This window comes from Staurois parvus, unplaced genomic scaffold (assembly GCF_062004578.1).
Source record: "Staurois parvus isolate SC_StPar_1 unplaced genomic scaffold, SC_StPar_1.0 ptg001325l, whole genome shotgun sequence".
Classification (NCBI taxonomy): domain Eukaryota; kingdom Metazoa; phylum Chordata; class Amphibia; order Anura; family Ranidae; genus Staurois; species Staurois parvus.
This window is the reverse complement of record NW_028319121.1, coordinates 59,656-85,436: the sequence shown is the minus strand read 5'-3', so window position 1 is coordinate 85,436 and position 25,781 is coordinate 59,656. Positions and strand designations below refer to the sequence as shown.

Here is a 25,781-nt window from a genome sequence, read left to right as displayed (position 1 = left end):
GTAATGCGGTATGATGGAATACAGAGGTGCAATGTAATGCGGTATGATGGAATACAGAGGTGCAATGTAATGCGGTATGATGGAATACAGAGGTGCAATGTAATCCGGTATGATGGAATACAGAGGTGCAATGTAATGCGGTATGATGGAATACAGAGGTGCAATGTAATGCGGTATGATAGAATACAGAGGTGCAATGTAATCCGGTATGATGGAATACAGAGGTGCAATGTAATCCGGTATGATGGAATACAGAGGTGCAATGTAATCCGGTATGATGGAATACAGAGGTGCAATGTAATCCGGTATGATGGAATACAGAGGTGCAGACACTAGGGGCATTTTCTACTGAAATCATACATCCACCAGATCCTGTAATCCATTATGCTCCACGCATGTTCTGTGTTCAGTTTCCATAAAAGGACAGAACGAACACATGAAAAGTCGGTTTCCATCTTGGAATAATGTCTGGCAATGTCAGTCTATTATGTCATTTCAGAGGGGGGGCACCTGACCCTAAACCCATGAAGTCAATCTAAACAAAGGCTCTGGAAAAATGGCCTCTGGAACCTGCTGCTGAGGACACCTTGAGCCAATCATAAGCTCCCCCATGTGCCCCCCATAAATCCTTCCATAGGAATAACAGCCTAGCTTCCCCTACGTGACATGGGATTCCCCTTTGATGACATCAGGGCCGTGCGCAATATACAACTTGGCACCATTATTTCCTCTGGCGGGAGCACAAGGGCCCACTGCAACACAACCCACATTCCTGCAGCTACCAATGCACATTGAGAGAAGCTCACAGTGTGCAGTGCAATCAAGTAATTCATTCTAGTCCAGGAGAGGAGCCAGTTGGTACAACTGTGCAAGACTGGAGGTCAGATTTAAATCTTTTGGCCAGCTCAGAGCTCAGAGGGATGACCTCCCCACCGGAATTCCTAGGCTTGACCAGCAGTGGGTCAGGACTGGACTCTGCATAATGGACAGCATTGGGATAACTGTGAAGTCTACATCTGAGACGGTGTTGTCTGCCCGGTGTTATTACTGTCAGTATAGACTGCATGTACCATACACTGGACCATCACTTCAAAGTCTTCAGCCAGTGGAATCATGAGAGCTCTATAACAGTGGTCTCCAAACTGCAGCCCAGGGGCGAGATGTGACCCTTTCCTCTATCCGGCCCTTGGGGCAATATTCTATCCACAACTGACACCAATGATGGGGCACCATTCCTCCCCCTAACACCAATGATGGGGCACTATTCCTTCCACTGACACCAATGATGGGGCACCATTCCTCCCACTGACACCAATGATGGGGCACTATTCCTCCCACTGACACCAATGATGGGGCACCATTCCTCCCACTGACACCAATGATGGGGCACTATTCCTCCCACTGATGCCAATGATGGGGCACTATTCCTCCCACTGACACCAATGATGGGGCACTATTCCTCCCACTGACACCAATGATGGGGCACCATTCCTCCCACTGATACCAATGATGGAGCACTATTCCTCCCAGTGATACCAATGATGGGGCACTATTCCTCCCATTGACACCAATGATGGGGCACTATTCCTCCCACTGACACCAATGATGGGGCATTATTTCTCCCACTGATACCAATGATGAGGCACTATTCCCCCACTGACACCAATGACAGGGCTCTATTCCTCCAGCTGACACCAATCATGGGGCACTATTCCACCCACAACTGACACCAATGATGGGGCACTATTCAACCCACAACTGACACCAATGATGAGACACTATTCCTTCCACTGACACCAATGATGGGGCACCATATTTTCCGCTGACACCGGTAGTGGAGCACTATTCTTCTATTCTTCCCACTGACATCAATAATGGGGCAGTATTCCATCCACAACTGACACCAATAGTGAGGCACCATTCCACCCGCTGACACCAGTGGTGGGGCACTATTCTTCCCACTGACATCAATGATGGGGCACTTTTCGATCCGCAACTGACACCAAAGATGGGGCACGATTCCTCCCACTGATACCAATGATGGGGCACTATTCCTCCCACTGATACCAATGATGGGGCACTATTCCTCCCACTGACACCAATGATGGGGCACTATTCCTCCCACTGACACCAATGATGGGGCACTATTCCTCCCACTGACACCAATGATGGGGCACTATTCCTTCCACTGACACCAATGATGGGGCACTATTCCTTCCACTGACACCAATGATGGAGCACTATTCCTCCAACTGACACCAATGATGGGACACTATTCCTCCCACTGACACCAATGATGGGGCACTATTCCTCCCACTGACACCAACAATGGGGCACTATTCCTCCCACTGATACCAATGATGGGACACTATTCCCCCCACTGATACCAATGATGGGGCACTATTCCTCCCACTGATACTAATGATGGGGCACTATTCCTCCCACTGATACCAATGATGGGGCACTATTCCTTCCACTAAAACCAATAATGGGGCATTGCTTACCCACTAACTCTGGGGTATTTGTTACTCCCACTGGCCACAATCTGACCCCCCTAAAGTCTGACGGATCGTACACTGGCCCTTTGTATAATGTTTGGAGAGCCCTGCTCTATGGAGGTATCTGTGCCTTTCCCGAATAGCAATCATTTCCGCCAGTATTAGGCAAAATTGCTTTCTGGCTGTCCAATGCTCCCCTCCAAATTGAAGGCAATCCATTCTACATTAACAGTACTCTCCCCATTTTTTGCAGCTCTCTTCTGCAATGGACCAGTCCCCTGCCCCATCGTCCCCATCCCCATCCCCCCACCTCAGTTTTGTAACATCAGTACATCACTTCCTTTGTTGTGCAGTAATATTTCCTAGTTTTGCTGCATTCTGTTCCTGTAAGACCCCTCCACATTCAGGGTCCCTTCGCACTGTGTGATGTGGCAACGCATGCTAAAACGCACTCATTAACCACTCGCCCACCAGAAGGTTTTACCCCTTTCATGACCAGGCCATATTTTTGCTATTCAGCACTGCACTACTTTAACTGGCAATTGCTCAGTCATGCAACACTGTACACACTATATCCAACCTGACAGGCTCCCCCCCTCCAAAAAAAAACCCCTCTGTTTACTATGCTTCAATTATGAATGAACACAGTGAGTGATTGGTACTGAGCACTCATTGTGTTCATTCAGGAAAGGAAGGGGCTGGTTAATGTGACATATTTACTGGACCCTTCCTCCACTCTCCATCCTGAAGGACCCTATTGTGTGCTTGTAGCTGGCGTTGGGAAGGATAGGACAGAAGCTGGCAGCACCGTGGGAGTGGGGGCACACGGGAGGGCTTGGGCAGCCCCCCTCCCTTCATGGATATGGAAATGCTCAGGATCAGGGCTGCTGTTAGAAACCACGGGGGCCCCATACAGCCAACCTGACAGGTCCCCCCCCCCCAAAAAAAAGCCTCTGTTTACTATGCTTCAGTTATGAATGAACACAATATGTGATTGGTACCGATCACTCATTGTGTTCATTCAGGGGAAAAAGGGGCTGGTAAATGTGACATATTTACCGGACTCTTCCCCCCTCTCCATCCTGAAGGATCCTATTGTGTGCTTGCAGCTGTTGGTGGGAAGGAGAGGAGGGAAGCCAGCAGCCCTGTGGGGGTGGGGACACACAGAGGGGCTTGGGCAGCAGGGGGAAACATATGGTACACAGGTAGGGGGATGGGTTTGGCAGAGGGGCAATTACTGGAACTGATCCCCTGTATAGTTCTCTCTGCAGCAGCTGAAAACCAGTGGGAGGGAGAGGAGAAGAAGCCAGCTTTAAGCTGCTGCAGAAACAGCCATACAGGGGATTGGTTCCAGTAATTGCCTTCCCCCATGCTGTGCTGATCACCCTCCCTGCCCACATCCAATTCACCTAATTGTCTGGGCCCCCCAGCTGGCCTGGGCCCTGTACAGGAGGACTGGTGGTACCCCCTTATCCCGGCCCTGCTCAGGATAGGCTTAGGCGGTGCTGCCGGAGGATTCTTCAGAAGCCAGAAGACAATGTTGCCCTCTACTAGACATTGGTGTAATGCTATACACAGATATGCAACATATATATATATATTGCTGTAGCTGCAGGCTCCACTCCAACCTGGGAGAACTACAAATCCCAGCACACAACTAAGGTGCTGGATTAGAGAACCTGCATGCAGGGTCCGGGCAGCTCTGTAGATAATAGATATCAATGGCACCCAAACCTTCAAGATGGCCGTCTATGCAGGGACTCGTGTGCAAGAGCTGCCATGTGTAAGAACGTACTATTAATTATTAAAATATTATTAAATTATTCAAATATTTCCCACCACATGAGCAGAATGAAGGGTCCATTCACAGCTGTGCATTAAATAAACACGCGTGCATTAATTGAGGGTTGGTTGCTGCATGCGTTGCGTGCGTTGTGTTAGGAAGCCCATTCATTTTGGATGAGCCACAACCCACCTTTAACACAATGGACAGCTTGTTCACATCTGTGCGCTGTGCTGCCCTACAATACATATACACTGCGGTGCATTGTGTTAGTGCCCCATGCTGCACTACATACATTTTACAGTCAAGGCGGGATTTACATCTCAGGAGGCTATAGTCACAAAATGTTGAAGCCCCCCCCCCCCCCAAAAAAAAAAAAAAAAAAAACACAGTGAGACTGACTTTTTTTTCTTGATAAAATATTCTATATAAATATTTTTATATGCGTAAAGGGGAAAGACTTTGATGTACAGGGGAACACTGCGGATTGTGATGTAAAGGGGAACTCTGATTACAAAAGATTGTCCTCAGACTTCTTTACATCAGAATTTGCAGGTTTTCCCCTTACAGTGCAAGGGCGACCTCTGCGGACCCTGATGTAGAGGGGATCTCTGATGCAAGGGGGACCTCTGCAGATCCTGATGTAGAGGGGATCTCTGATGTAAAGGGGACCTCTGCAGATCCTGATGTAGACGGGATCTCTGATGTAAGGGGGACCTCTGTGGACCCTTGTGTAGTGGGGATTTCCGATGTAAGGGGGACCTCTGCAGACCCTGATGTAAATGGGATCTCTAATGTAAGGGGGACCTCTGCAGACCCTGATGTAAATGGGATCTCTAATGTAAGGGGGGACCTCTGCAGACCCTGATGTAGAGGGGATTTCTGATGTAAGGGGGACCTCTGCAGATCCTGATGTAGAGGGGATCTCTGATGTAAGGGGGACCTCTGCAGATCCTAATGTAGAGGGGATCTCTGATGTAAGGGGGTCCTCTGCAGACCCTGATCTAGAGGGGATCTCTGATGTAAGGGGGACCTCTGTGGACCCTTGTGTAGAGGGGATTTCTGATGTAAGGGGGACCTCTGCAGACCCTGATGTAAATGGGATCTCTAATGTAAGGGGGACCTCTGCAGACCCTGATGTAGAGGGGATTTCTGATGTAAGGGGGATCTCTGCAGATCCTGATGTAGAGGGGATCTCTGATGTAAGGGGGACCTCTGCAGACCCTGATGTAGAGGGGATCTCTGATGTAAAGGGGACCTCTGTGGACCCTTATGTAGAGGGGATCTCTGATGTAAGGGGGACATCTGCAGACCCTGATGTAAATGGGATCTCTAATGTAAGGGGGACCTCTGCAGATCCTGATGTAAATGGGATCTCTAATGTAAGGGGGACCTCTGCAGACCCTGATGTGAATGGGATCTCTAATGTAAAGGGAACCTTTACAGACCCTGATGTAGAGGGGATTTCTGATGTAAGGGGGACTTCTGCAGACCCTGACTTAGAGGGGATCTCTTATTTAAGGGGGACACTGCAGACTGTGATGTAAAGGGGATCTCTGATGTAAAATGGTCTCTGGTCACCAAATCCCCCCCCTCCTCCTTTCCACATCACAGTCAGCAGTGTTCCCCATTACATCAGGGTCCACAGTGTTCCCTCTTACATCAGAGTTCCCCTTTATAACCAAGGTCTGTAGAGGTCCCCTTGAACTGTGGGGGGGGGAGCTCTAGTGACCACAGCCACCCTCATATCTCTGTGGAGGGGGTGATGTTGCATTGTGTACACAGTGACCTGTTCAGTGTCATCCACCCTCCCCTCCTCTTCTGTGTGCAGGACAGCTGTGCAGAGACTCCTCCACTCTGATCACTGACAGGAACTCACTCCCTGTGCCCTCTCCAAGAGATCCTGACTGTCCCCGGCCTGGACATCTCCGCTTAATTTCCGGAACTCCTCAGGACAGCTGTGAAAAAAAAAAAGAAACCCATACAGACGAGTGCCCCTCTAGGAAGGATGCCTGTAGGCGCATGCCTACAGTGCCCATTGGGAATTCCATCCCTGTTTACAGTGGGATAAAGCAATGCACAAGTGTGAACAGACCTGGAGACCCTCTCGCTAGACCATTCATTTCAACAATTTTCCCATAATATTAGATACACATTTATCACATTTAATGCATTTCATTTGTCTGTAAAATCCTCCCTTGTGTAGATATCCAAAAGTCCCAAGACTGCTGCTGGGTGCTGCCTTTTTGGATATGATGTCAGCAGCTCCAACAGACTCACTCTGACTTCCAGACACTCTACAGTATTCCTTCTCTGCTCCCAAGGCTCTTACACAAAAGGTTATGAAGGCAGGTGAGCAGAGAGGCAGAGGAGCTGGGCCAGCACATATGGTAATTAGAAAACACCTAGACAAGGACAGGGTTATGATGTGCAAGGAGGGAGGGAATTTACTCTTCTGAAGTGGTTACGGTTCCTTGCAGGTTCAAAGGCACGTTTACAAGACAATAAAAAAAGTGTTCATTGAAAGTTAAAGTGTACCTCAAAGCACCCTTTTTTTATTTGGATAGAGGGGAGATGGATTAGAACCCCTGACAGTTTTTATTGCTGTCTGTGTCCCCGTTAAGGAGATTCCCCCTCTCTATTTGTCCCGTTTACCATTATCATTGAAAATGGAAGAGAATCCAAAATTTTGGGTTGTCCCCAGAAAAGTAATAGAGGAGAAATCTTCCAATAGGGACACTAGTTCTGGTGACCAAGGAATTCCTTTTAATTTGCAGGAATTTCCTCTCACTTTTTGGCTATGGGACAGGAAGTGAAGGGAAATCTCTGCAATGGGACACAGATGGTGAAAAAAAAAAATCTAACAGGTTACAACCCTTCCGTGCTCTATCCAAAATTAAAATTTGAACAAAGTGTTGTCTATAGTTCTACTTCTATCTCTGCAAGTAAGCTTTAAAAATATTTCATTTTTTCTGTGCTTTTTGCTTGGTGACAGGGTTTCTTTAAACATATTCACTAACATATGTTACCTATCCCGACGCTCCTTCAGCGTTTCCTACAATGGTGCCACCTCCTCTTCCCTCCCCCTCTCTGTTGGGGTCCCCCAGGGCTCTGTCCTTGGACCCCTTCTCTTCTCCATCTACACCTCCTCCCTTGGCAAACTCATACACTCCCATGGCTTCAACTACCATCTCTATGCTGATGACACTCAAATTTACCTCTCCACCCCTCACCTCACCTCCACTTTCTCCGCCCGCATCACTCACCTCCTAAACGACATCTCTGACTGGATGTCGCTCCATTTCCTCAAACTCAACCTCTCCAAAACCGAGCTTCTCGTCTTCCCTCCTGCCCGCGCCCCCCCCCCCATCCTATCCATCACTACTAACATCACCACCATCAATCCCGCCCCGCAAGCCAAAGTCCTTGGGGTCATTCTGGACTCTAACCTCTCCTTCCAACCTCATGTCAAATCACTGACAAACACATGCAGGCTCCACCTCCGCAATATCGCCAAAATACGCACCTTCCTTACCCCAGACACCGCTAAACTACTTGTGCACTCCCTGATTATCTCACGCCTTGACTACTGCAACTCCCTCCTCACCGGCCTACCCCAGTGCAAACTCTCCCCGCTTCAGACCATCCTGAACTCAGCTGCCAGACTCATCCACCTCACCAGCCGCTCCACCTCTGCCACCCCCCTCTGCCTCTCCCTCCACTGGCTCCCTATCGCCCAACGCATCAAATTCAAACTACTCACTCTGACCTACAAAGCCATTCACAACACTGCCCCTAACTACCTCACCGACCTGATTCCCAAGTACCACCCTACCCGTACCCTTCGCTCTTCACAGGACCTCCTTCTATCTTGCTCCCTGGTCTCCTCCTCACACGCACGTCTGCAAGACTTCTCCAGGTCCTCCCCCATCCTCTGGAACTCACTACCCCAATCCATCAGACTGTCACCTTCCCTCCTCACCTTCAGGCGCTCCCTGAAAACCCACCTCTTCAGGGAAGCCTACCCCACCCTCACCTAACTGCTGCTCTCCTTCATTCCTCCTACCACTCCATCCCCCACAGCCACTTCCTCCTGTACCACTACCCCCTCCCTCCCAGATTGTAAGCTCGAAAGAGTAGGGCCCTCTTACCCCTCGTGTGCTGTTCGTAGCTGCTGTAATGTTTAATGTATTGTCCCCCCCTCTATTGTACAGCGCTGAGCAAACCCTTTGGCGCTATATAAACTCAATGTAATGTAATGTAATGTAACATTCACTTTTCTAAGTGCACAACCTCTGTAAATCAACCCCTTTTCAATGGAAGCTAGACAATAAATAAATACATTGGTTGGTGTTGATTTTCTTAAAAAGAAAAAGAAAAAGAGAGAAGTGTGTTCAATTCCCCTTGCATGTGCTAGGGTGCAATTTAAATTGATCACAGGTTCACCTTATTTACTATCATTACATTGATAAACAGCCTCTTCTATATAATAACAAAAATAATACATATAGTGTGTATACCTATATACAGTGTGTGTGTGTTTTATTTATTTATTTATTTTCTTTAATTATTATTATTTGTTTAATTAATTATTATTTATTTTATTATTACTATTATTTTATTTATTTTTTATTATTCCCAAGTCTGGGATTGACCACTATGCATCCCACTGCATTAAATTATCTGGTGACGATTTAATAATAGAGCAGGGACTGTTGCAAAGTGAATGGTATAAGGTGAAGCTGTGTTTGCTTTAAATACCCAATCATGTGTTAGCAAAAATCCTATATTTTTTTTTTTTTTTTTCATATACTTTGCATTTGATTGAATGTTTAAACTGATTACTGCTTCACGCTAGTCACTGACATTGAACTGATGAAAAGTATCTACCGTATAATTTGCTATTATTATTATTAGTAATAATAATATTAATAATAATAATGTGTGTATACATTATTATTATTAATATTATACAGGATTTATATGGCTCCAACAGTTTGCTCAGCGCTGTACAAAATGAAGGCAGACATTACAGTTACAATACAATTTAGGTACAAGAGGAAACAGAGGGTCCGGCTCGTTACAGCTTACAATCTAGGAATATATACAGTTTATAAATAATTAAGTTAGTTTAGTTGTCTAATATTTAGTGCATATATATATATATATGCCTCGACTACAACTTATTATTATTAATTAATAATTAATAAAAATAAATGGGAAATATTTAAATGTATTTATTTAATGTCATAATATTTATATGAAATCATTCTACCGCTGCTGATAATAAGAGAAAACCATAATAAGTATAATTTCTGGTTCCCATTCCATGTACTGTGGTCAGTATTATGATGTTAATGTTGCACCATGTTCCTAATAATAGAAGTGATGATAATAATGATGAGAGTATTGTAGACCTCCTGGGCACAGCAATGATTTTCCTCATGTTGGGGTGGAATGGAAGAATGGCTGTGCCTGGCTCTGGGGGAGTGTGGGTGGGGCGCGTTTAGCACTGTCTGGCGCTGGGAGTGGCGTCAATGCAGAGTGGTGCATGGATTGTTGGTGCAGGGATGGTGGGAAGGGAGATAAGGGATTGTTGGTGCAGGGAAGGTGGGAAGGGAGATAAGGGTGGGGGGATCCCCCCTCCCTCTGAACAATGCTGTCCTTTGATGAAGTCTTCTGTATAGTGCACAGAGAAAGCAGCCAGCGGATTTGCATTTTAGGCCGATAATGAGGAGGGGGAGGTGAGAAGCCGACACTAATGTTGTCACCATGATGTAAAATCATGTACCTGACCCCCTGAGCCAAATTCCTCCCAACATTACAGAGCTGACCTCAGCCCTCTTCTCAGCCTGATCCCATACCAGGCCTGAACCTTACTCTGATCCCATACCAGGCCTGAACCTTACTCTGATCCCATACCAGGCCTGAACCTTACTCTCATCCCATACCAGGCCTGAACCTTACTCTCATCCCATACCAGGTCTGAACCTTACTCTGATCCCATACCAGGCCTGAACCTTACTCTGATCCCATACCAGGCCTGAACCTTACTCTCATCCCATACCAGGCCTGAACCTTACTCTCATCCCATACCAGGCCTGAACCTTACTCTGATCCCATACCAGGCCTGAACCTTACTCTCATCCCATACCAGGCCTGAACCTTACTCTCATCCCATACCAGGCCTGAACCTTACTCTCATCCCATACCAGGCCTGAACCTTACTCTCATCCCATACCAGGCCTGAACCTTAATCTGGACTTAATCAGGACTGATCCCATACCAGGCCTGAACCTTACTCTCATCCCATACCAGGCCTGAACCTTACTCTCATCCCATACCAGGCCTGAACCTTACTCTCATCCCATACCAGGCCTGAACCTTACTCTGATCCCATACCAGGCCTGAACCTTACTCTGATTCTCTGATCCCATACCAGACCTGAACCTTACTCTGATCCCATACCAGGCCTAAACCTTAATCTGATCCCATATCAGGCCTAAACCTTACTCTGATCCTCTGATCCTATACCAGACCTTGTTCTAGACCTGCCCCTGGCCTGTCCCAGACCTGTCCTAAGTCCCATTCTAGACCTGTCCCTGGTCCTATCTTAGATCTGTCCTGATTCAATCCCAGACATGTCCTTGGCACTATCCTAGATCTGTCTCTGTTCCTATTTTAGACCTGTCCTGGTCCAGTATCAGACATGTCCCTGTTCCTATCCCAGACCTGTACCAGCTTTATTAAAGCAGAACTAAAGGCATAATTTTTTTTATATCCTTTTGGAGAGTATATGGGAAGGTTATAACCCTGGTCATATTTCAGATCTGACCCTAGTTCCATTCCAGTCTTGTCCTTCAGACTGTCCTTTTTAAGACCTGCCTCTAGTCCTATTCCACACTTAGCCCACCACCTTATTCCAGACCTGAGCTTGGCCCTATTCCAGACTTGACCCTGCTCTATTCCGGACCAGACCCTGGATTTAAAGCAGAATTTAAAACATAACTTTTTTTTTTTTTTTCAATAATGGAGAGTTATAACCCCAGTCCTATTCCAGAACTGACCCTGGACATATTCTACACCTGTCCCCAGTCGTAATCCAGACCAGACCCTGGTCCTTTTCTACACCTGTCCCCAGTCTTGCTCTAGACCTAACTGTGGTCCTTTTCTACAACTGACCTTGGTCTTATTCCAGAACTGACCTCAGTCTTTCTCCAGACCTGACTCTGGTGCTATTCCAGGCCTGGCCCCAGCCTTTTTCCAGATTTGACTTCACACCTGACCCCAGCCTTATGCAAGACCTAGATTGTAAGCTCCGAGGATCAGGCCCTCCTATCCCTCTTGTATTGAACTGTATTGTTGCTGTATTGTCTCCCATCATATTGTAAAGTGCTGAGCAAACTGTTGGCGCTATATAAATCCTGTATAATAATAATAATAAGACCTGACCCAGCCCTATTCCTGACTTCATCTCTTTTTTTGACCTCACTCTACATATGACTCCAATCTTACTCTAGATCTCTTTCCACACTTGACCTCAGCATTACTCAAGATCTGACCTTATCCCCATTCCAGACCTTACCTCATGCCTAGTCCAAACCTAATTCCAGACCTGACCTCATCCCTATTCCAAACTTAATTCCACACCCAACCTCATCTCTGTTTTTTATCTAACTCCATAACTTACCCCAGCTCTATATCAGACCTCAGTCTTATCCAAATATAACTCCAGACATCACCTTATCCCTCTTTCAGACCTAAATCCAGACCTAAGTCCCCAACTTTGTTCCAGACCTAACTCTAGCCCTCACCTCAGCTTTATTCTAGACCTAACTCCAAAAATGACATTAGCATTCTTTCTCTACATAGAACTGAAAAGCTGACTTCATCCCTATTCCAAATCCGAGCTCAAATTTACACCAGACCTGACTCCAGACCCAACCTCATTTCTATTCCAAACCTACCTCCAGATCTTCCCCTAGCCTTATCTTTCCAGACTTTAAACTGTACACCTAGCCTCAGTCTTATTCCAGACCCAACCCATCTACTTTGTCCATAGTTTTCTTTCTAAACACAAATTTTGTTTTATTTTAAACTTAAAGCAATGTTAAACTCAAAACCTAAAATGTAATATATTGCAGCTTACTAGTCATTAGATGTGATGGCTGCATTAGGTTTCTATTTTAATTCCCCCCTACCCTTTCACCTGATGATCTGGCCAGTAACACACCTCCTGTATTAGATTGCCCCCACCCTGGTTGGATGACCACAGGAGGCACATTTGGACAGCATCATTGTCAGTATGGGGGGGAGGAGAACTTTAGTTGGACTCACAGATTTAAATATACTATATAAATTAAACCTAAATTCCAGCTAACATGTCTTAAGCAGTTACAGAAACAATTTTTTCCCTTGGGGATAAAGGTATTACATAAATAAATAAAAGCTGATCATTGTAAACACCCCTGTCAGTGGGAAATGGTTTGTCTTCACCATGTAACTGCTACATCTGCAGGAGAGCTTGTTCTATCAGAAAAAAAAACAGATTTACTGTCTGGATCAGCTGATGAAAATAAAGGAAAGAAAAGTAGTGCAGCCACCACATCTAAGAATTGGTTAGCTGCAGTTTAATAACACTTCACTTTTAGGTTTAATACCGCTTTAACAACAGACTTATTCCACACCCAACTCCAGGTTTCTAAGTGTCCAAAATGTATAAAATGTTTCACAAACAGAGAAAAAAAAACATAATAATAAAAAAAACACAGTGATACAAGTGTAGCACTTGTTCTAGTTGTCTTATGATCTGTGGGCTTTTATGATTCCTTCCTAAGTCACAATTAATGAAAAGAAAGAAAGAAAGAAAGAAAGAAAGAAAGAAAGAAAGAAAGAAAGAAAGAAAGAAAGAAAGGAAGGAAGGAAGGAAGGAAGGAAGGAAGGAAGAAAGAAAGAAAGAAAGAAAGAAAGAAAGAAAGAAAGAAAGAAAGAAAGAAAGAAAGAAAGAAAGAAAGAAAGAAAGAAAGAAAGAGAAAAACAAATTATATATATATATATATATATATATATATATATATATATATATATATATAATCTCTGGGCTTTTATGATTCCTTCCTAAGTCACAATTAAGGAAAACACAGAAAGAAAGAAAGAAAGAAAGAAAGAAAGAAAGAAAAGAAAGAAAGAAAGAAAGAAAGAAAGAAAGAAAGAAAGAGAAACAAATGTAAAATATATATGTATATATATATATATATTACTATAAATATATATATAAAAAAAAAATATATATATATATATATATATATAATATACTAACCTAAACATGATGATTTTAGAAAATAAGATTGAAACAAAACTATTTTTAATTCTGAATGGTATTCAGAGACATCAAGATATCCAGTATACAATTAATGTTATGTGTGTGTATAACATTCATAAAACCCAGCAGATTAATTCGCCCCTTCACTTATCATCACTTCCATCCTCCCACTGCTTCATCTCCCAATAATCTGGAACCGGTCCCTTTAACTGCATCTCATTCAGATTTTATTTTTAAATCATGTTTTGCGAAAATAAATAAATAAATGAAACAATAACACCAATTACGTTTTTGCCATTATGTGTAAATAACCAGACAATTCCTCGTTGATACAATACAAAACAAAAAAAAACAAAAATAAAAGAGTAAGCACAGCGCACGTTAGTTCTCGGCGAAACATTTGAAGGCAGACAGTTTTTGTCGCAAACATAACGCACAGATTTATCACTGGGAGAGGAGACCCATCAACTACAAGAGGAGGAGGCACAACCTAGCCAGAGTCGTGTGGTGGGACAATGGACCTTAGTGGGGTCATTCATTCTGGATTCACCACTTATGCATTTATTTATGTATTTGCTATGTAATAGCAGTGTGTTGTTACAGAAAATACTGCCGATCTTTCTTTTTCCTTTCCTATCTTTCTTTCCTTTCTTTTTCTTCTTCCTTCCTTTATTTCCGTTTCTTTTCTTTTCTTTCTTTCTTTCTTTCTTTCTCATTCTCTCTTTCTTTCTTTCTTTCTTTCTTTCTTTCTTTCTTTCTTTCTTTCTTTCTTTTCTTTCCTTTTCCCTTTCCTTCCCCCTTTCTCTTTCTTTTCCTTTTGCCTTTCTTTCCTTTCTTTTTCTTTCCTTCTTTCTTTCCTTCTTTCTTTCTTTCTTTCTTTCTTTCTTTCTTTCTTTCTTTCTTTTCTTTCTTTCTTTTCTTTCCTTTCCTTTCTCTTTCCTTTTCCCTTTCCCTTTCTCTTTCCTTTCCTTTTGCCTTTCTTTCCTTTCTCTTTCTTTTTTTCTTTCTTTCTTTCTTTCTTTCTTTCTTTCTTTATTTATTTCTTTCTTTCTCTCCCTCTCCCTCTCCCTCCCCCCCCCCCTCTCTCTCTCTCTCTCTCTTTCTCCTTCTTTTTCTCACACCATACCTGTCTGTATTACTGCCGTTATTAGTATAATCAATAGGTATTGTATTTAATAGGGTTTGTAGAACAATATTTGAATGACCTTTCAGTAGGTAAATATACCCATTCATTTAAATGTGTTGAATATGTGCATCGTTTTTCTTTTTTTTATATATATATATAGCTGCTAGTTCATTGAATGTAGCACTTTGTGTTGTAGTTTTGCAATGTTTTCTTGTTTTTGTTTTTTTTATCAATAAACATGTTTGCCAGTTTGTTAGTTTTTTTTGTTTTGTTGTTTGTTTGTTTTTGGACTTGGATTTGCACAGTACTGGAGACGTCTATAGTGTGTATAGACTGATTGATAACAGAAAGAATTGCAGAGCTTGTAGTGAGTGTACCGGAGCCATAGTTCTGGAAAACTGTTGCTCTTAGAAATCCTACTGGAATTTCAGACTGACAGCCTTCACCTAGAAATAATCTATAAACTTGTATGCCTGGCAGAGCAGCATTTAAACTTCTGATTTCTTGTGTACTAAACAAGGGATGATTGCCCTGGCAGACATGACTGGTCCGCAGAGGCAGGGCATGGTGTCAGTGAGGTGTCCCTGGAAATACACATGACAGATGACATCCACCTGTATAGTAAGTATGTGGAAGTTCATATGTAGGCTGTAGCTGTCTGTGTTGTATATCCTGCAGGGTGGATGTACTGGTGATAGGTGTATGTGCTGTGTGCAGAAGAGGGTCTGAGTATATAGAATATTCATGTATACATGTATGATGCATATAGAGGATGTATATCTATGTCAAATATTCTAACAGACATACCAACAAACAGTAAGTATAAGTAAATGCGGGTACCCCCCCCCCCCCTTTCTCTCACCCTATACATCTAACATGCTTTTAATATTTTATAGTACTTTAGTTTTTAAAAAAAAGTCGAATATACAGTACAGTATAGTATAGTATAGTATGCTACAGTAGAGTATAGTAGCATATATATTTTGATTTGCTGTATACTCTCTAGAGTATATAAATGAATCTCTGCACCATGGACTGTGACTCGAGTAGTATATTTGATTATACAGTCTGTAGAAATAGAGGTAGAGCAGTATGTCATGGTAAGTGTACAATATACAGGATGTAATGGGGAGTGCACAGCATGCAGTATATAATAGTACATGTACACTATATAGCAAGTAATAGTGAGTATGCAAAGTACAGTATACAATAGTGGGTGTACAATATACAGGTTGTAATGATGAGTGTACAGTATATAGTAAGTAGTGGCGAGTGTACAATATATAATGGTGAGTGACCAGTATATAGTATGTCAGTGTGCAGTATATAGTATGTAATAGTAAGTGTACAGTTTACAAGATATGATGGTGAGTGTATAACATACAGTATGTAATAGTGAGTGTACAGTATACAATGCATAATAGTGAGTATATAGTGTGTAATAGTGAGTGTACAGTATATAATGGTGAGTATGCATATACATTATATAATGATGAGTGTACAATATACAATATATAATTGTGAGTGAACAGTATATAGATTGTCATAGTGAGTGTAATGTATATAGTATATAATGGTGAGTGTACAACACACAGTATATAATAGTGAGTGTACAGAATACAATATATAATGGTGAGTGTACAATACACAGTATGTAATAGTGAGTGTACAGAATACAATATATAATAGTGAGCATACAGTATATAATATGTAATAGAGATTTTACAGTATGTAATGGTGAGTGTATAGCATATAATGATGAGTGTACAGTATACAATATATAATGGTGAGTGTACAGTATACAATATATAATGGTGAGTGTACAGTATACAATATATAATGGTGAGTGTACAATATACAGTAAGTAATAGAGAGTGCATAGTACACAATATGTAATGGTGAATTCACAGTGTACAATATATAATGGTGAGTGTATAATTTACAGTATGTAATAGTGAGTGTACAGTATACAATACATAATAGTGAGTATATAGTATGTAATAGTGAGTGTACAGTATATAATGGTGAGAATGCATATGCATTATATAATGATGAGGGTACAATATGCAATATATAATTGTGAGTGAACAGTATATAGTATGAAATAGTGAGTGTAAAGTATACAGTATATAATGGTGAGTGTACAATATACAGCATGTAATAGTGAGTGTACAGTATACAATACATAATAGTGAGTATATAGTATGAAATAGTGAGTTTACAAGATATAATATGTAATGGTGAGTATGCATATACATTATATAATGATGAATGTACAATATATAATTATGAGTGAACAGTATATAGTATGTAATAGTGAATATACAGTATATAGTATATAATGGTGAGTGTACAATGTATAGTATGTAATACTAAGTGAACAGTACACAATATATAATGGTAAGTTTACAGTATATAATGGATATTGGTGAGCATGTGGTAAGCAGTATATAATGGTCAGTGTACAATATACAGCATATAATGATATATTTACAGTTTATAGCATGCAATGGTAAGAGTACAATATACTGTATGTAATGGTAAGTGTACAATATACTGCATGTACCGTGTATAGTGTACAGTGTATATAGTATATAATAGTGAGTAGGATAGTGGACATGGCAATATGTAAGTACAGGGGGATATGTATGCAGACATGCCCATCCTGTTCCACTCTATGAATGTGTAATGATTCCATGGAGCATGCAGAAATAGTCTATATCGCTGCAGTAAATAGATCTGTATATATACATAGGTGAGCACTTATGTCATTAGGAAGTTCTCTCTATTATTCCTCTCTCTGGTTCCCTGGGAAAGCCCCCCTGATTAGGAAGGAAGCCATGGGAGGTACAGGTAAGGAGGACACAGGGATCTGAGACATATCCATTATGAAGGATCTGATGAGCAGCCACTGGTAAAAGGAAAACCATTCTTAGGGGCTATCAATTCACCTTCCTAGACTAGGACAGAAGAGAAGAGGGGGGTTTTGAAGGCTCCCATCCGTGTCTCCCCATAGAATACAAGTACATCTCTTCCTCATGTACATGTAGCAATAAATGAACACAGAGATTGTTGGTACCGGTGACCATTATTAAATGGAACACCATAGCAAGAGTACACAAAGTGTATATAGAGTTCTGTCATGTTCTAGGAGACAGAGCAGTATATAATGGATATATACATATATAAGCAATGTGATGATAATAACAGTGTGAATATAACTATGACTACTTATGTAGCATACTGTATATCGCTAGAACATGGTTATCAGACTGTGGAAGTCCTTCTATATAGCAGGATATATATATATATATATATATATATATATATATATATATATATATATATATTTAAAAAATGGTTTATATATATACCACAGTGAATCTCTGCATATCACAACGTATACAGATATGGGATACAGTCTAAATCACTGTTATATATATACCACAGCGAATCCCTATATATCATAGAAGAAATATACACAGATACAGGCTGAGACACTGCATATCACAGAAATAGATACATAAATATATATGATACAGTGCATCTCATATAAATAATTAACTACGCATATTTATAAAGTAGTAATTAGCACTTTCACCAAGCATTTGCTGGTAGTGAATCAATCATCATTGCCATCTAAAACAAATGGATCAGGAAGATTCACCTGCATTGAATGTTTGGTGAATGTCAGATTGACTGCTTTATAAATACGACCCATAGACATACAGGATACGTATCGGGCAGTGTGTGTCAATCTAATTTATTGTGAGTTCTAACAGATACAATTTCAGGATAAAGTTTACAAAGACTTTTCAGCAGATTTAACAATATAATATTATATGTACTCTATCTATCTATCTATCTATCTATCTATCTATCTATCTATCTATCTATCTATCTAATGTCTTGTTAAATCTGCTGAAAAGCCTTTGTGAACTTACATACATCTATACATTGTTACATTGTTCATCCTGAAATATATATATATCTATATAAAAAATATCTCTTTCTCTCTTTATATATATATATATATATATATATATATATATAATGAATATATATGTAATATATATGTTTTATAAGTATCAGATGAATTGAGATATCAATATCGATCTATCTATATATTTATATATTTTTTTACAATATATTATTATGAATATATATATACATTTAACATTATATTATGAACATATATATATATATATATATATATATATATATATATATATATATATATATACATACACACGCATATCTCTGTGTGTGTGTGTGTATATATATATATACATATATAAAAAAATAAATAAATATATATATATATATACATACATACACACACACACACATATATATATATATATATATATATATATGTTTTATATGTATCAGATGAATTGAGATATCAATATCGATCTATTTATATATTTTTTTACAATATATTATTATGAATATATATACATTTAACAACATATTATGAATATATATATATATATATATATATATATATAAAATATATATATATACATACACACACACATATGTGTGTGTGTATATATATATATATATATGTGTGTATATATATATATATATATATATATGTGTTTTATATGTATCAGATGAATTGATATACCAGTTCTGCTGGTGCAGTCTATGCTGAGCACCGGAGTTCAACAATGCAGCAGATAATAGTGCATACAGATGTATATATTTCTATATACATTTCTGTAGAGGCTATAAAAAGTGGTGTATGTGTTCTGGTAGATATAGGAATAGATCAGGGCTGCGGATTATAGATCAGGGATGCAGATTATAGACATAATAGCTGTACATAGGAATCATCAGGGCTGAGCAGACTGTGGGGAAGTGAGAGTTGTATGCGAGAAAAAAAACAAATCCATCCACATATGTCAGCTTCCATTATACCGTATATGCATAATAAAGATTCACTATACGCTATATGTGAGAAAGTATATCTACGTGAATGTTTCAGCTTTCAGTACATATAATAATGTATCATCTGTATAGATGAAGAAATAAAAATATATCTGTACACATTTGGCAGATTTTTCTTAGTAATTATAGCAATATATAATGCATGTAGTGAGCAGGCTGTGGGTCTCTATAAGCTGTATAACAGAAAGCATAAATCTAGCAGCTTCTGGTAATTATTGTAATTTGTGGATTATTATTATCAGCTGTTCTGGAGAACATATAGAAATGTTTACATGAAGTTGGCGGTGTGTAGTAATTATAGCAGTATAGCAATAGTTTGCTAGCTGTATATCATAAACAATAACTACATAACATCGTGCACAGCTAGTAGAAATTATATCATTGTGTGTTGTAGTTTGTAGGTCGAATCTGCATTGGAGAAATTAATAAATAAATATATATATATATATATATATATATATATATATATATATATATATATATAAATCTGACTACTTGTGTAAAAACCAGTATATAATGAAGGAGAGGTAGTTTGTAGGTCACATAAGATGTATATGATAAAAAAACAATAACTACAGTTTGGAAGATTCTATAATATATAATAGTGCAGAAAATAGACACAAGACTATAAACCATATAGGAGAAAACGTAAAACTATCTACATGAATCCGACAGTTTAGCAGATTCTATTATATATAATAGTGCAGAAAATAGACATAAGACTATAAACTATATAGGACAAAACGTAAAACTATCTACATGAATCTGACAGTTTATAGTAAGTAATAAATCAGTATATAATCAGAGTGGTTTGTGGGTTACCATGAGCTGTGATTGATAACAAATAACCACATTAATTTGGCAGGTTCTACTATAAAGACACAGTATTCCACATGAGACTATAAATCATATAGGACAAAACATAAAACTATCTACATGAGTCTGACTGCTTACAGTAAATATATCAGTATATATAATCAGAGTGGTTTGTGAGTACCCATAGGCTCCGAATGATAACAACTCCATACATGTGTTAGATTCTACTAAGTATATAATATAGACATAGTATTCCATATAAATCATATAGGACAAAACATAAACCTATGTACATGAATCTGGCAGCTTATAGTACATATATCTGTATATAAGGAAGGCAGAGTGATTTGTGGGTTACCATGAGCTGTGATTGATAACAAATACGACATAAATGTTGGCAGATTCTACTATCATAGTATATAATAGAAACATTAAGTTGATATGAGACTTTAATCTGTATAAGGGAAATCCTAAACCTATGTAAATACAATCTTGCTTTGATAGAGGAGGTATCAGTATATAATTTAGACAATAGGGAGTTTGTGGGCCTCTCTACAATGTACAGGAGGAAATATATCTACATAAATGTGGCAGCTTCCAGTAGATATTCCAGTCCATAATGGAGTTTGTGGGTCACTATCAGCTGTAAAGCAGAAATATAACTAGAACTGCAGAAATGTGGCAGCTTTCATAGAAGTATCAGCACATAATGCACACAATAAGTCTGGGGGCCTCTCTAAGCTGTAGGTGGAATATATATATATATATATATATATATATATATATATATATATATACACAAGTAGCAGGTTCTTGTAGGTATAGCAGAGGTTCAGCCTCTTTTTACCATGGAGGAACCCTAAAAAAGTTTCCAGGTCTCAGGGATCCCCACTAAAATGATCGGACCTACTGCACACGGTGCATCAGTGTGATTAGTAGGTTGGTCAGAGCCTTAGATAAAAAAAAATGGGGCTCCTTTATCATAAAATGAATAATAAAGACCAGAAAATAATGAGGGACAATTGTATTGTCCCCTTACATTGGCGGTCAGTAGGCAGGAGATCCACCTACCAATGTCTTCTTCTCAAGGAACCCCTAGCAATCTGTGGAGTAACCCTGGTTGGGAAAAGCTGGTATATAAAATAGTCTGTGGGTCACAGGAGGAAAAATATATGTACATAAATATGACAGATTCTGGTAATTATAGCAGTATTTAGTACACTCTCTTAACCCCCCACTTTCTTTTTTTTTTTTTACCATGGAGGAACTCTTGAAATAGTTTTCCGGTTCCCTCCCCCAATTAACATTTTTAGACTTACATCTCATGATACATCAGTGTGATCAGTAGGTTGAATATAGTTTTAAATAAAAAGAATAAAGAATGTACTTCCTAAATAATCATAGAATTAAACAAATAATAAAGTCCAGAAATGAAACAGTGGAAAGCTGTGGTGTCCCCCACATTGGTGGTCAGTAGGCAGGGGGTCAATCTGCCCAATGTCCTCCCCTCAAAGAATCCTCTACAAACCTCATGCGGTTGAGAAGGGCTGGTATAGTTTAAGGTCTCTAAGCTGTATAACAGGACATATATGTACATACATGTAGCAGGTTCTGCTCATTATAGCAGTATACAACATTATGCCAGTATAGGTTCTCAATCTTTTTGCCATGGAGGACCCCACAATATAGTTTCAGGAAGCCCACAATTATCAGACCTACATTTCAGGATACATTAGTGTGTCAGCAGGTTGCTCAATGTTTCAAATACAAAGAATAATGAAGTGAGCAATAATGGCCAGAATAGAAAGGGTGAAAATTGTCCCCTTACTTTGGTAGTCAGTAGGCAGGAGATCAATCTACCAAGGTTCGCTTTTCAGGGAAACCTCTAGAAACCTCTGGAGGGACCCTGAATCAGAAAGGCTGAATTTGTGGGTCACTATCAGTTGTATAGGAGAAAATATAACTATATCTACATAAATGTGGTCGCTGTGATAGAAGTATCAGATAATAATGTAGACAATAGTCTGTGAGTCTCTCCAATATGTCTTGGAGAAAATATAAACGTGGTCGGTTCTGATTATTCTAGCAGTATATAACGGACTATATGGGTCACTATAAGCCCTATGATAGAAAATATAACATAGATGTGTCAGGTTCTGGTCATTCTACCAAAATGTAATGGAGATTGCGGGTCACTGTAAACTCTATAAAAGAAAACGTATCAGGTTCTGGTAATTCCAGCAGGAAATAATGGACTAAATGGGTCACTATAAGCTCTATAACAGAAAATATAACAGAAATGTGTCAGGTTCTGGTCATTCTAGCAGAATATAATGGAGTTTCTGGGTCACTATAAACTCTATAGAAGAAAATGTGTCAGGTTCTGTTAATTCTAGCAGTATATAATGGACTATTTGGGTCGTAATAAGCTCTATAGAAGAACATGTAACATAAATGTGGTCGGTTCGGGTCATTCCAGAAGTATATAATGGACTATGTGGGTCACTATAAGCTCTAAAGAAGAACATATAACATAAATGTGTCAGGTTCTGGTAATTCTAGCAGTATATAATGGACTATATGGGTCACTATAAGCTCTTAAGAAGAACATATAACATAAATGTGTCAGGTTCTGGTAATTCTAGCAGTATATAACGGACTATGTGGGTCACTATAAGCTCTAAAGAAGAACATATAACATAAATGTGTCAGGTTCTGGTCATTCCAGAAGTATATAAAGTACTATTGGGTTATTATAAGCTCTATAGAAGTACATATAACATATATGTGCAGGTTCGGGTCATTCTAGAAGTATATAATGGACTATGTGGGTCATTATAAGCTCTATAGAAGAAAATGTGACATATATGTGGTCGGTTCTGGTCATTCTAGCAGTATTAACATTGACTATGTGGGTCACTATAAACTCTATAGAAGAAAATGTGACATAAATGTGATCGGTTCTGGTCATTCAAGCTGAATATAATGGAGTTTATGGGTCCCTTTAAACTCTATAGAAGAAAATGTGTCTGGTTCTGGTCAATCTAGCAGTATATAAATGACTATATGGGTCATTATAATCTCTAAAGAAGAACATATAACATAAATGTGTCAGGTTCGGGTAATTCTAGAAGTATATAATGGACTATGTGCGTCACTATAAATTCTATAAAGGAAAATGTGGTCGGTTCTGGACATTCTAGAAGTATATAAATACTATATGGGTCACTTTAAGCGCTATAATAGAAAATATCACAGAAACGTGTCAGGTTCTGGTCATTCTAGCAGTATATAAAGGACTATATAGGTCAATATACGTTATATAATAGAAAATATAACATAAATGTGTTCGGTTCTGGTCATTCTAGAAGAATATAATGGAATATGTGGGTCATTATAAGCTCTATAGAAGAAAATGTGACATAAATGTGGTCGGTCCTGGTCATTCGAGTAATATAAATTGGACTATATGGGTCACTATAAACTCTATAGAGGAAATTGTGTCAGGTTCTGGTCATTCTAGCAGTATATAAAGGACTATATAGGTCATTATAATATTTATAGAAGAACATATAACATAAATGTGGTCGGTTCTGGTCATTCTAAAAGTATATAATGGACTATGTGGGTCATGATAAGCTCTATAGAAGAAAATGTGACATAAATGTGGTCGGTTCTGGTCATTCTAGCGGTATATAATGGACTATGTGGGTCATTATAATCTTTATAGAAGAAAATGTGACATAAATGTGGTCGGTTCTGGTCATTCTAGAAGTATATAATGGACTATGTGAGTCATTATAATCTTTATAGAAGAACATATAACATACATGTGGTCGGTTCTGGTCATTCTAGAGGTATATAATGGACTATGTGGGTCATTATAATCTTTATAGAAGAACATATAACATACATGTGGTCGGTTCTGGTCATTCTAGAGGTATATAATGGACTATGTGGGTCATTATAATCTTTATAGAAGAACATATAACATACATGTGGTCGGTTCTGGTCATTCTAGAGGTATATAATGGACTATGTGGGTCATTATAATCTTTATAGAAGAACATATAACATACATGTGGTCGGTTCTGGTCATTCTAGCGGTATATAATGGACTATGTGGGTCATTATAATCTTTATAGAAGAACATATAACATACATGTGGTCGGTTCTGGTCATTCTAGCGGTATATAATGGACTAGGTGGGTCATTATAATCTTTATAGAAGAACATATAACATACATGTGGTCGGTTCTGGTCATTCTAGCGGTATATAATGGACTATGTGGGTCATTATAATCTTTATAGAAGAACATATAACATACATGTGGTCGGTTCTGGTCATTCTAGAAGTATATAATAGAGTTTGTTGGCCACTATAGAGAAATTGTGAACCCATCTACATAAATGAGACATTTTCTAGAGGTCCCATGAGTACTTAGCCCAGGCAGGGTGCCGGTGGGCTGAGTGTCGGGGTGAAAGTCGTCCATTATGGGGGGCACACACACAGCTGAGGCAGTGCCAGTTGCAGACAATCCATGCTCAGTGGCAGTTGGTCTTACCTTGGAACCTGTGCCCGAAGAACCTGTTCCTCAGCACCCAGGGGTAAAAGTTGAGGGGGTCCCTGTGCTGGGCTCCGAAGAAGGAGTGGGGGTGCTGTAGATGCTGGTGGGGGTGCACAGTCAGGGAAGGGTGGCTGACAGCCTCCGGGAAGACCAGTTCAGGGTTGGGGTAGAGGGTCCTGCCGGCTGGGTTGGGGAAGCCAGTGACAAAGGCTTCGGTGGTGGAGGTGGGGTAGGGCAGGGCGGTGGGTCGGAGGGGCTCCTCTGGGCTCAGGTGTTGCTGGGTGTCCTTGGCCACTAAGGACTCAATGGTGAAGCAGCGCTTGCCTGCTGGCTGGAACATGGTGCTGCTGCTGGGCACACTGGCCTTCTCCTGTCCTCTGCCCCCCCCCTGGAACAAGGGCTAAGGCTCAGCTCTGGCTCCCTGCTCCATGCACCTGGGGATCCTCCTGGATGGGGAGGGGGAGTCACCAGATTCTCGCCTGCTCTCTGGCTGCCCCTTTACCTGAACACTACCAACAGATCTGAGAGGCAGAGGAGGGCTGCAAGGCGTCTGGGTGACTGCTGCCCCGCCCACCTCATGAATTATGCATGACCTGGGGGGCCCAGCCTCCCCTCTTCATTAACCCTTTGCAGGAGGGACGTGGTGCTCATACCATGTGCTGCAAGAGGGGCCCCCCAGTCACGTGATCTGACCCCCTATCCTGCTTCTGCT

The 25,781-nt window shown here is 40.2% G+C and overlaps 1 protein-coding gene across 1 annotated transcript in view; it reads right to left on the bottom strand.

Moving 5' to 3' along the window:
* LOC149436987 (homeobox protein EMX1) overlaps window positions 1–25,581 on the bottom strand; it is a 101,878-nt gene extending 76,297 nt beyond the window's left edge. The window contains exon 1 of the mRNA XM_089661197.1: window positions 25,067–25,581. Coding sequence (XP_089517323.1) covers window positions 25,067–25,409 — 343 coding nt within the window. The 5' untranslated portion in view covers window positions 25,410–25,581. The remainder of the gene's footprint in view (window positions 1–25,066) is intronic.
* Window positions 25,582–25,781: the final 200 nt, after the last annotated feature.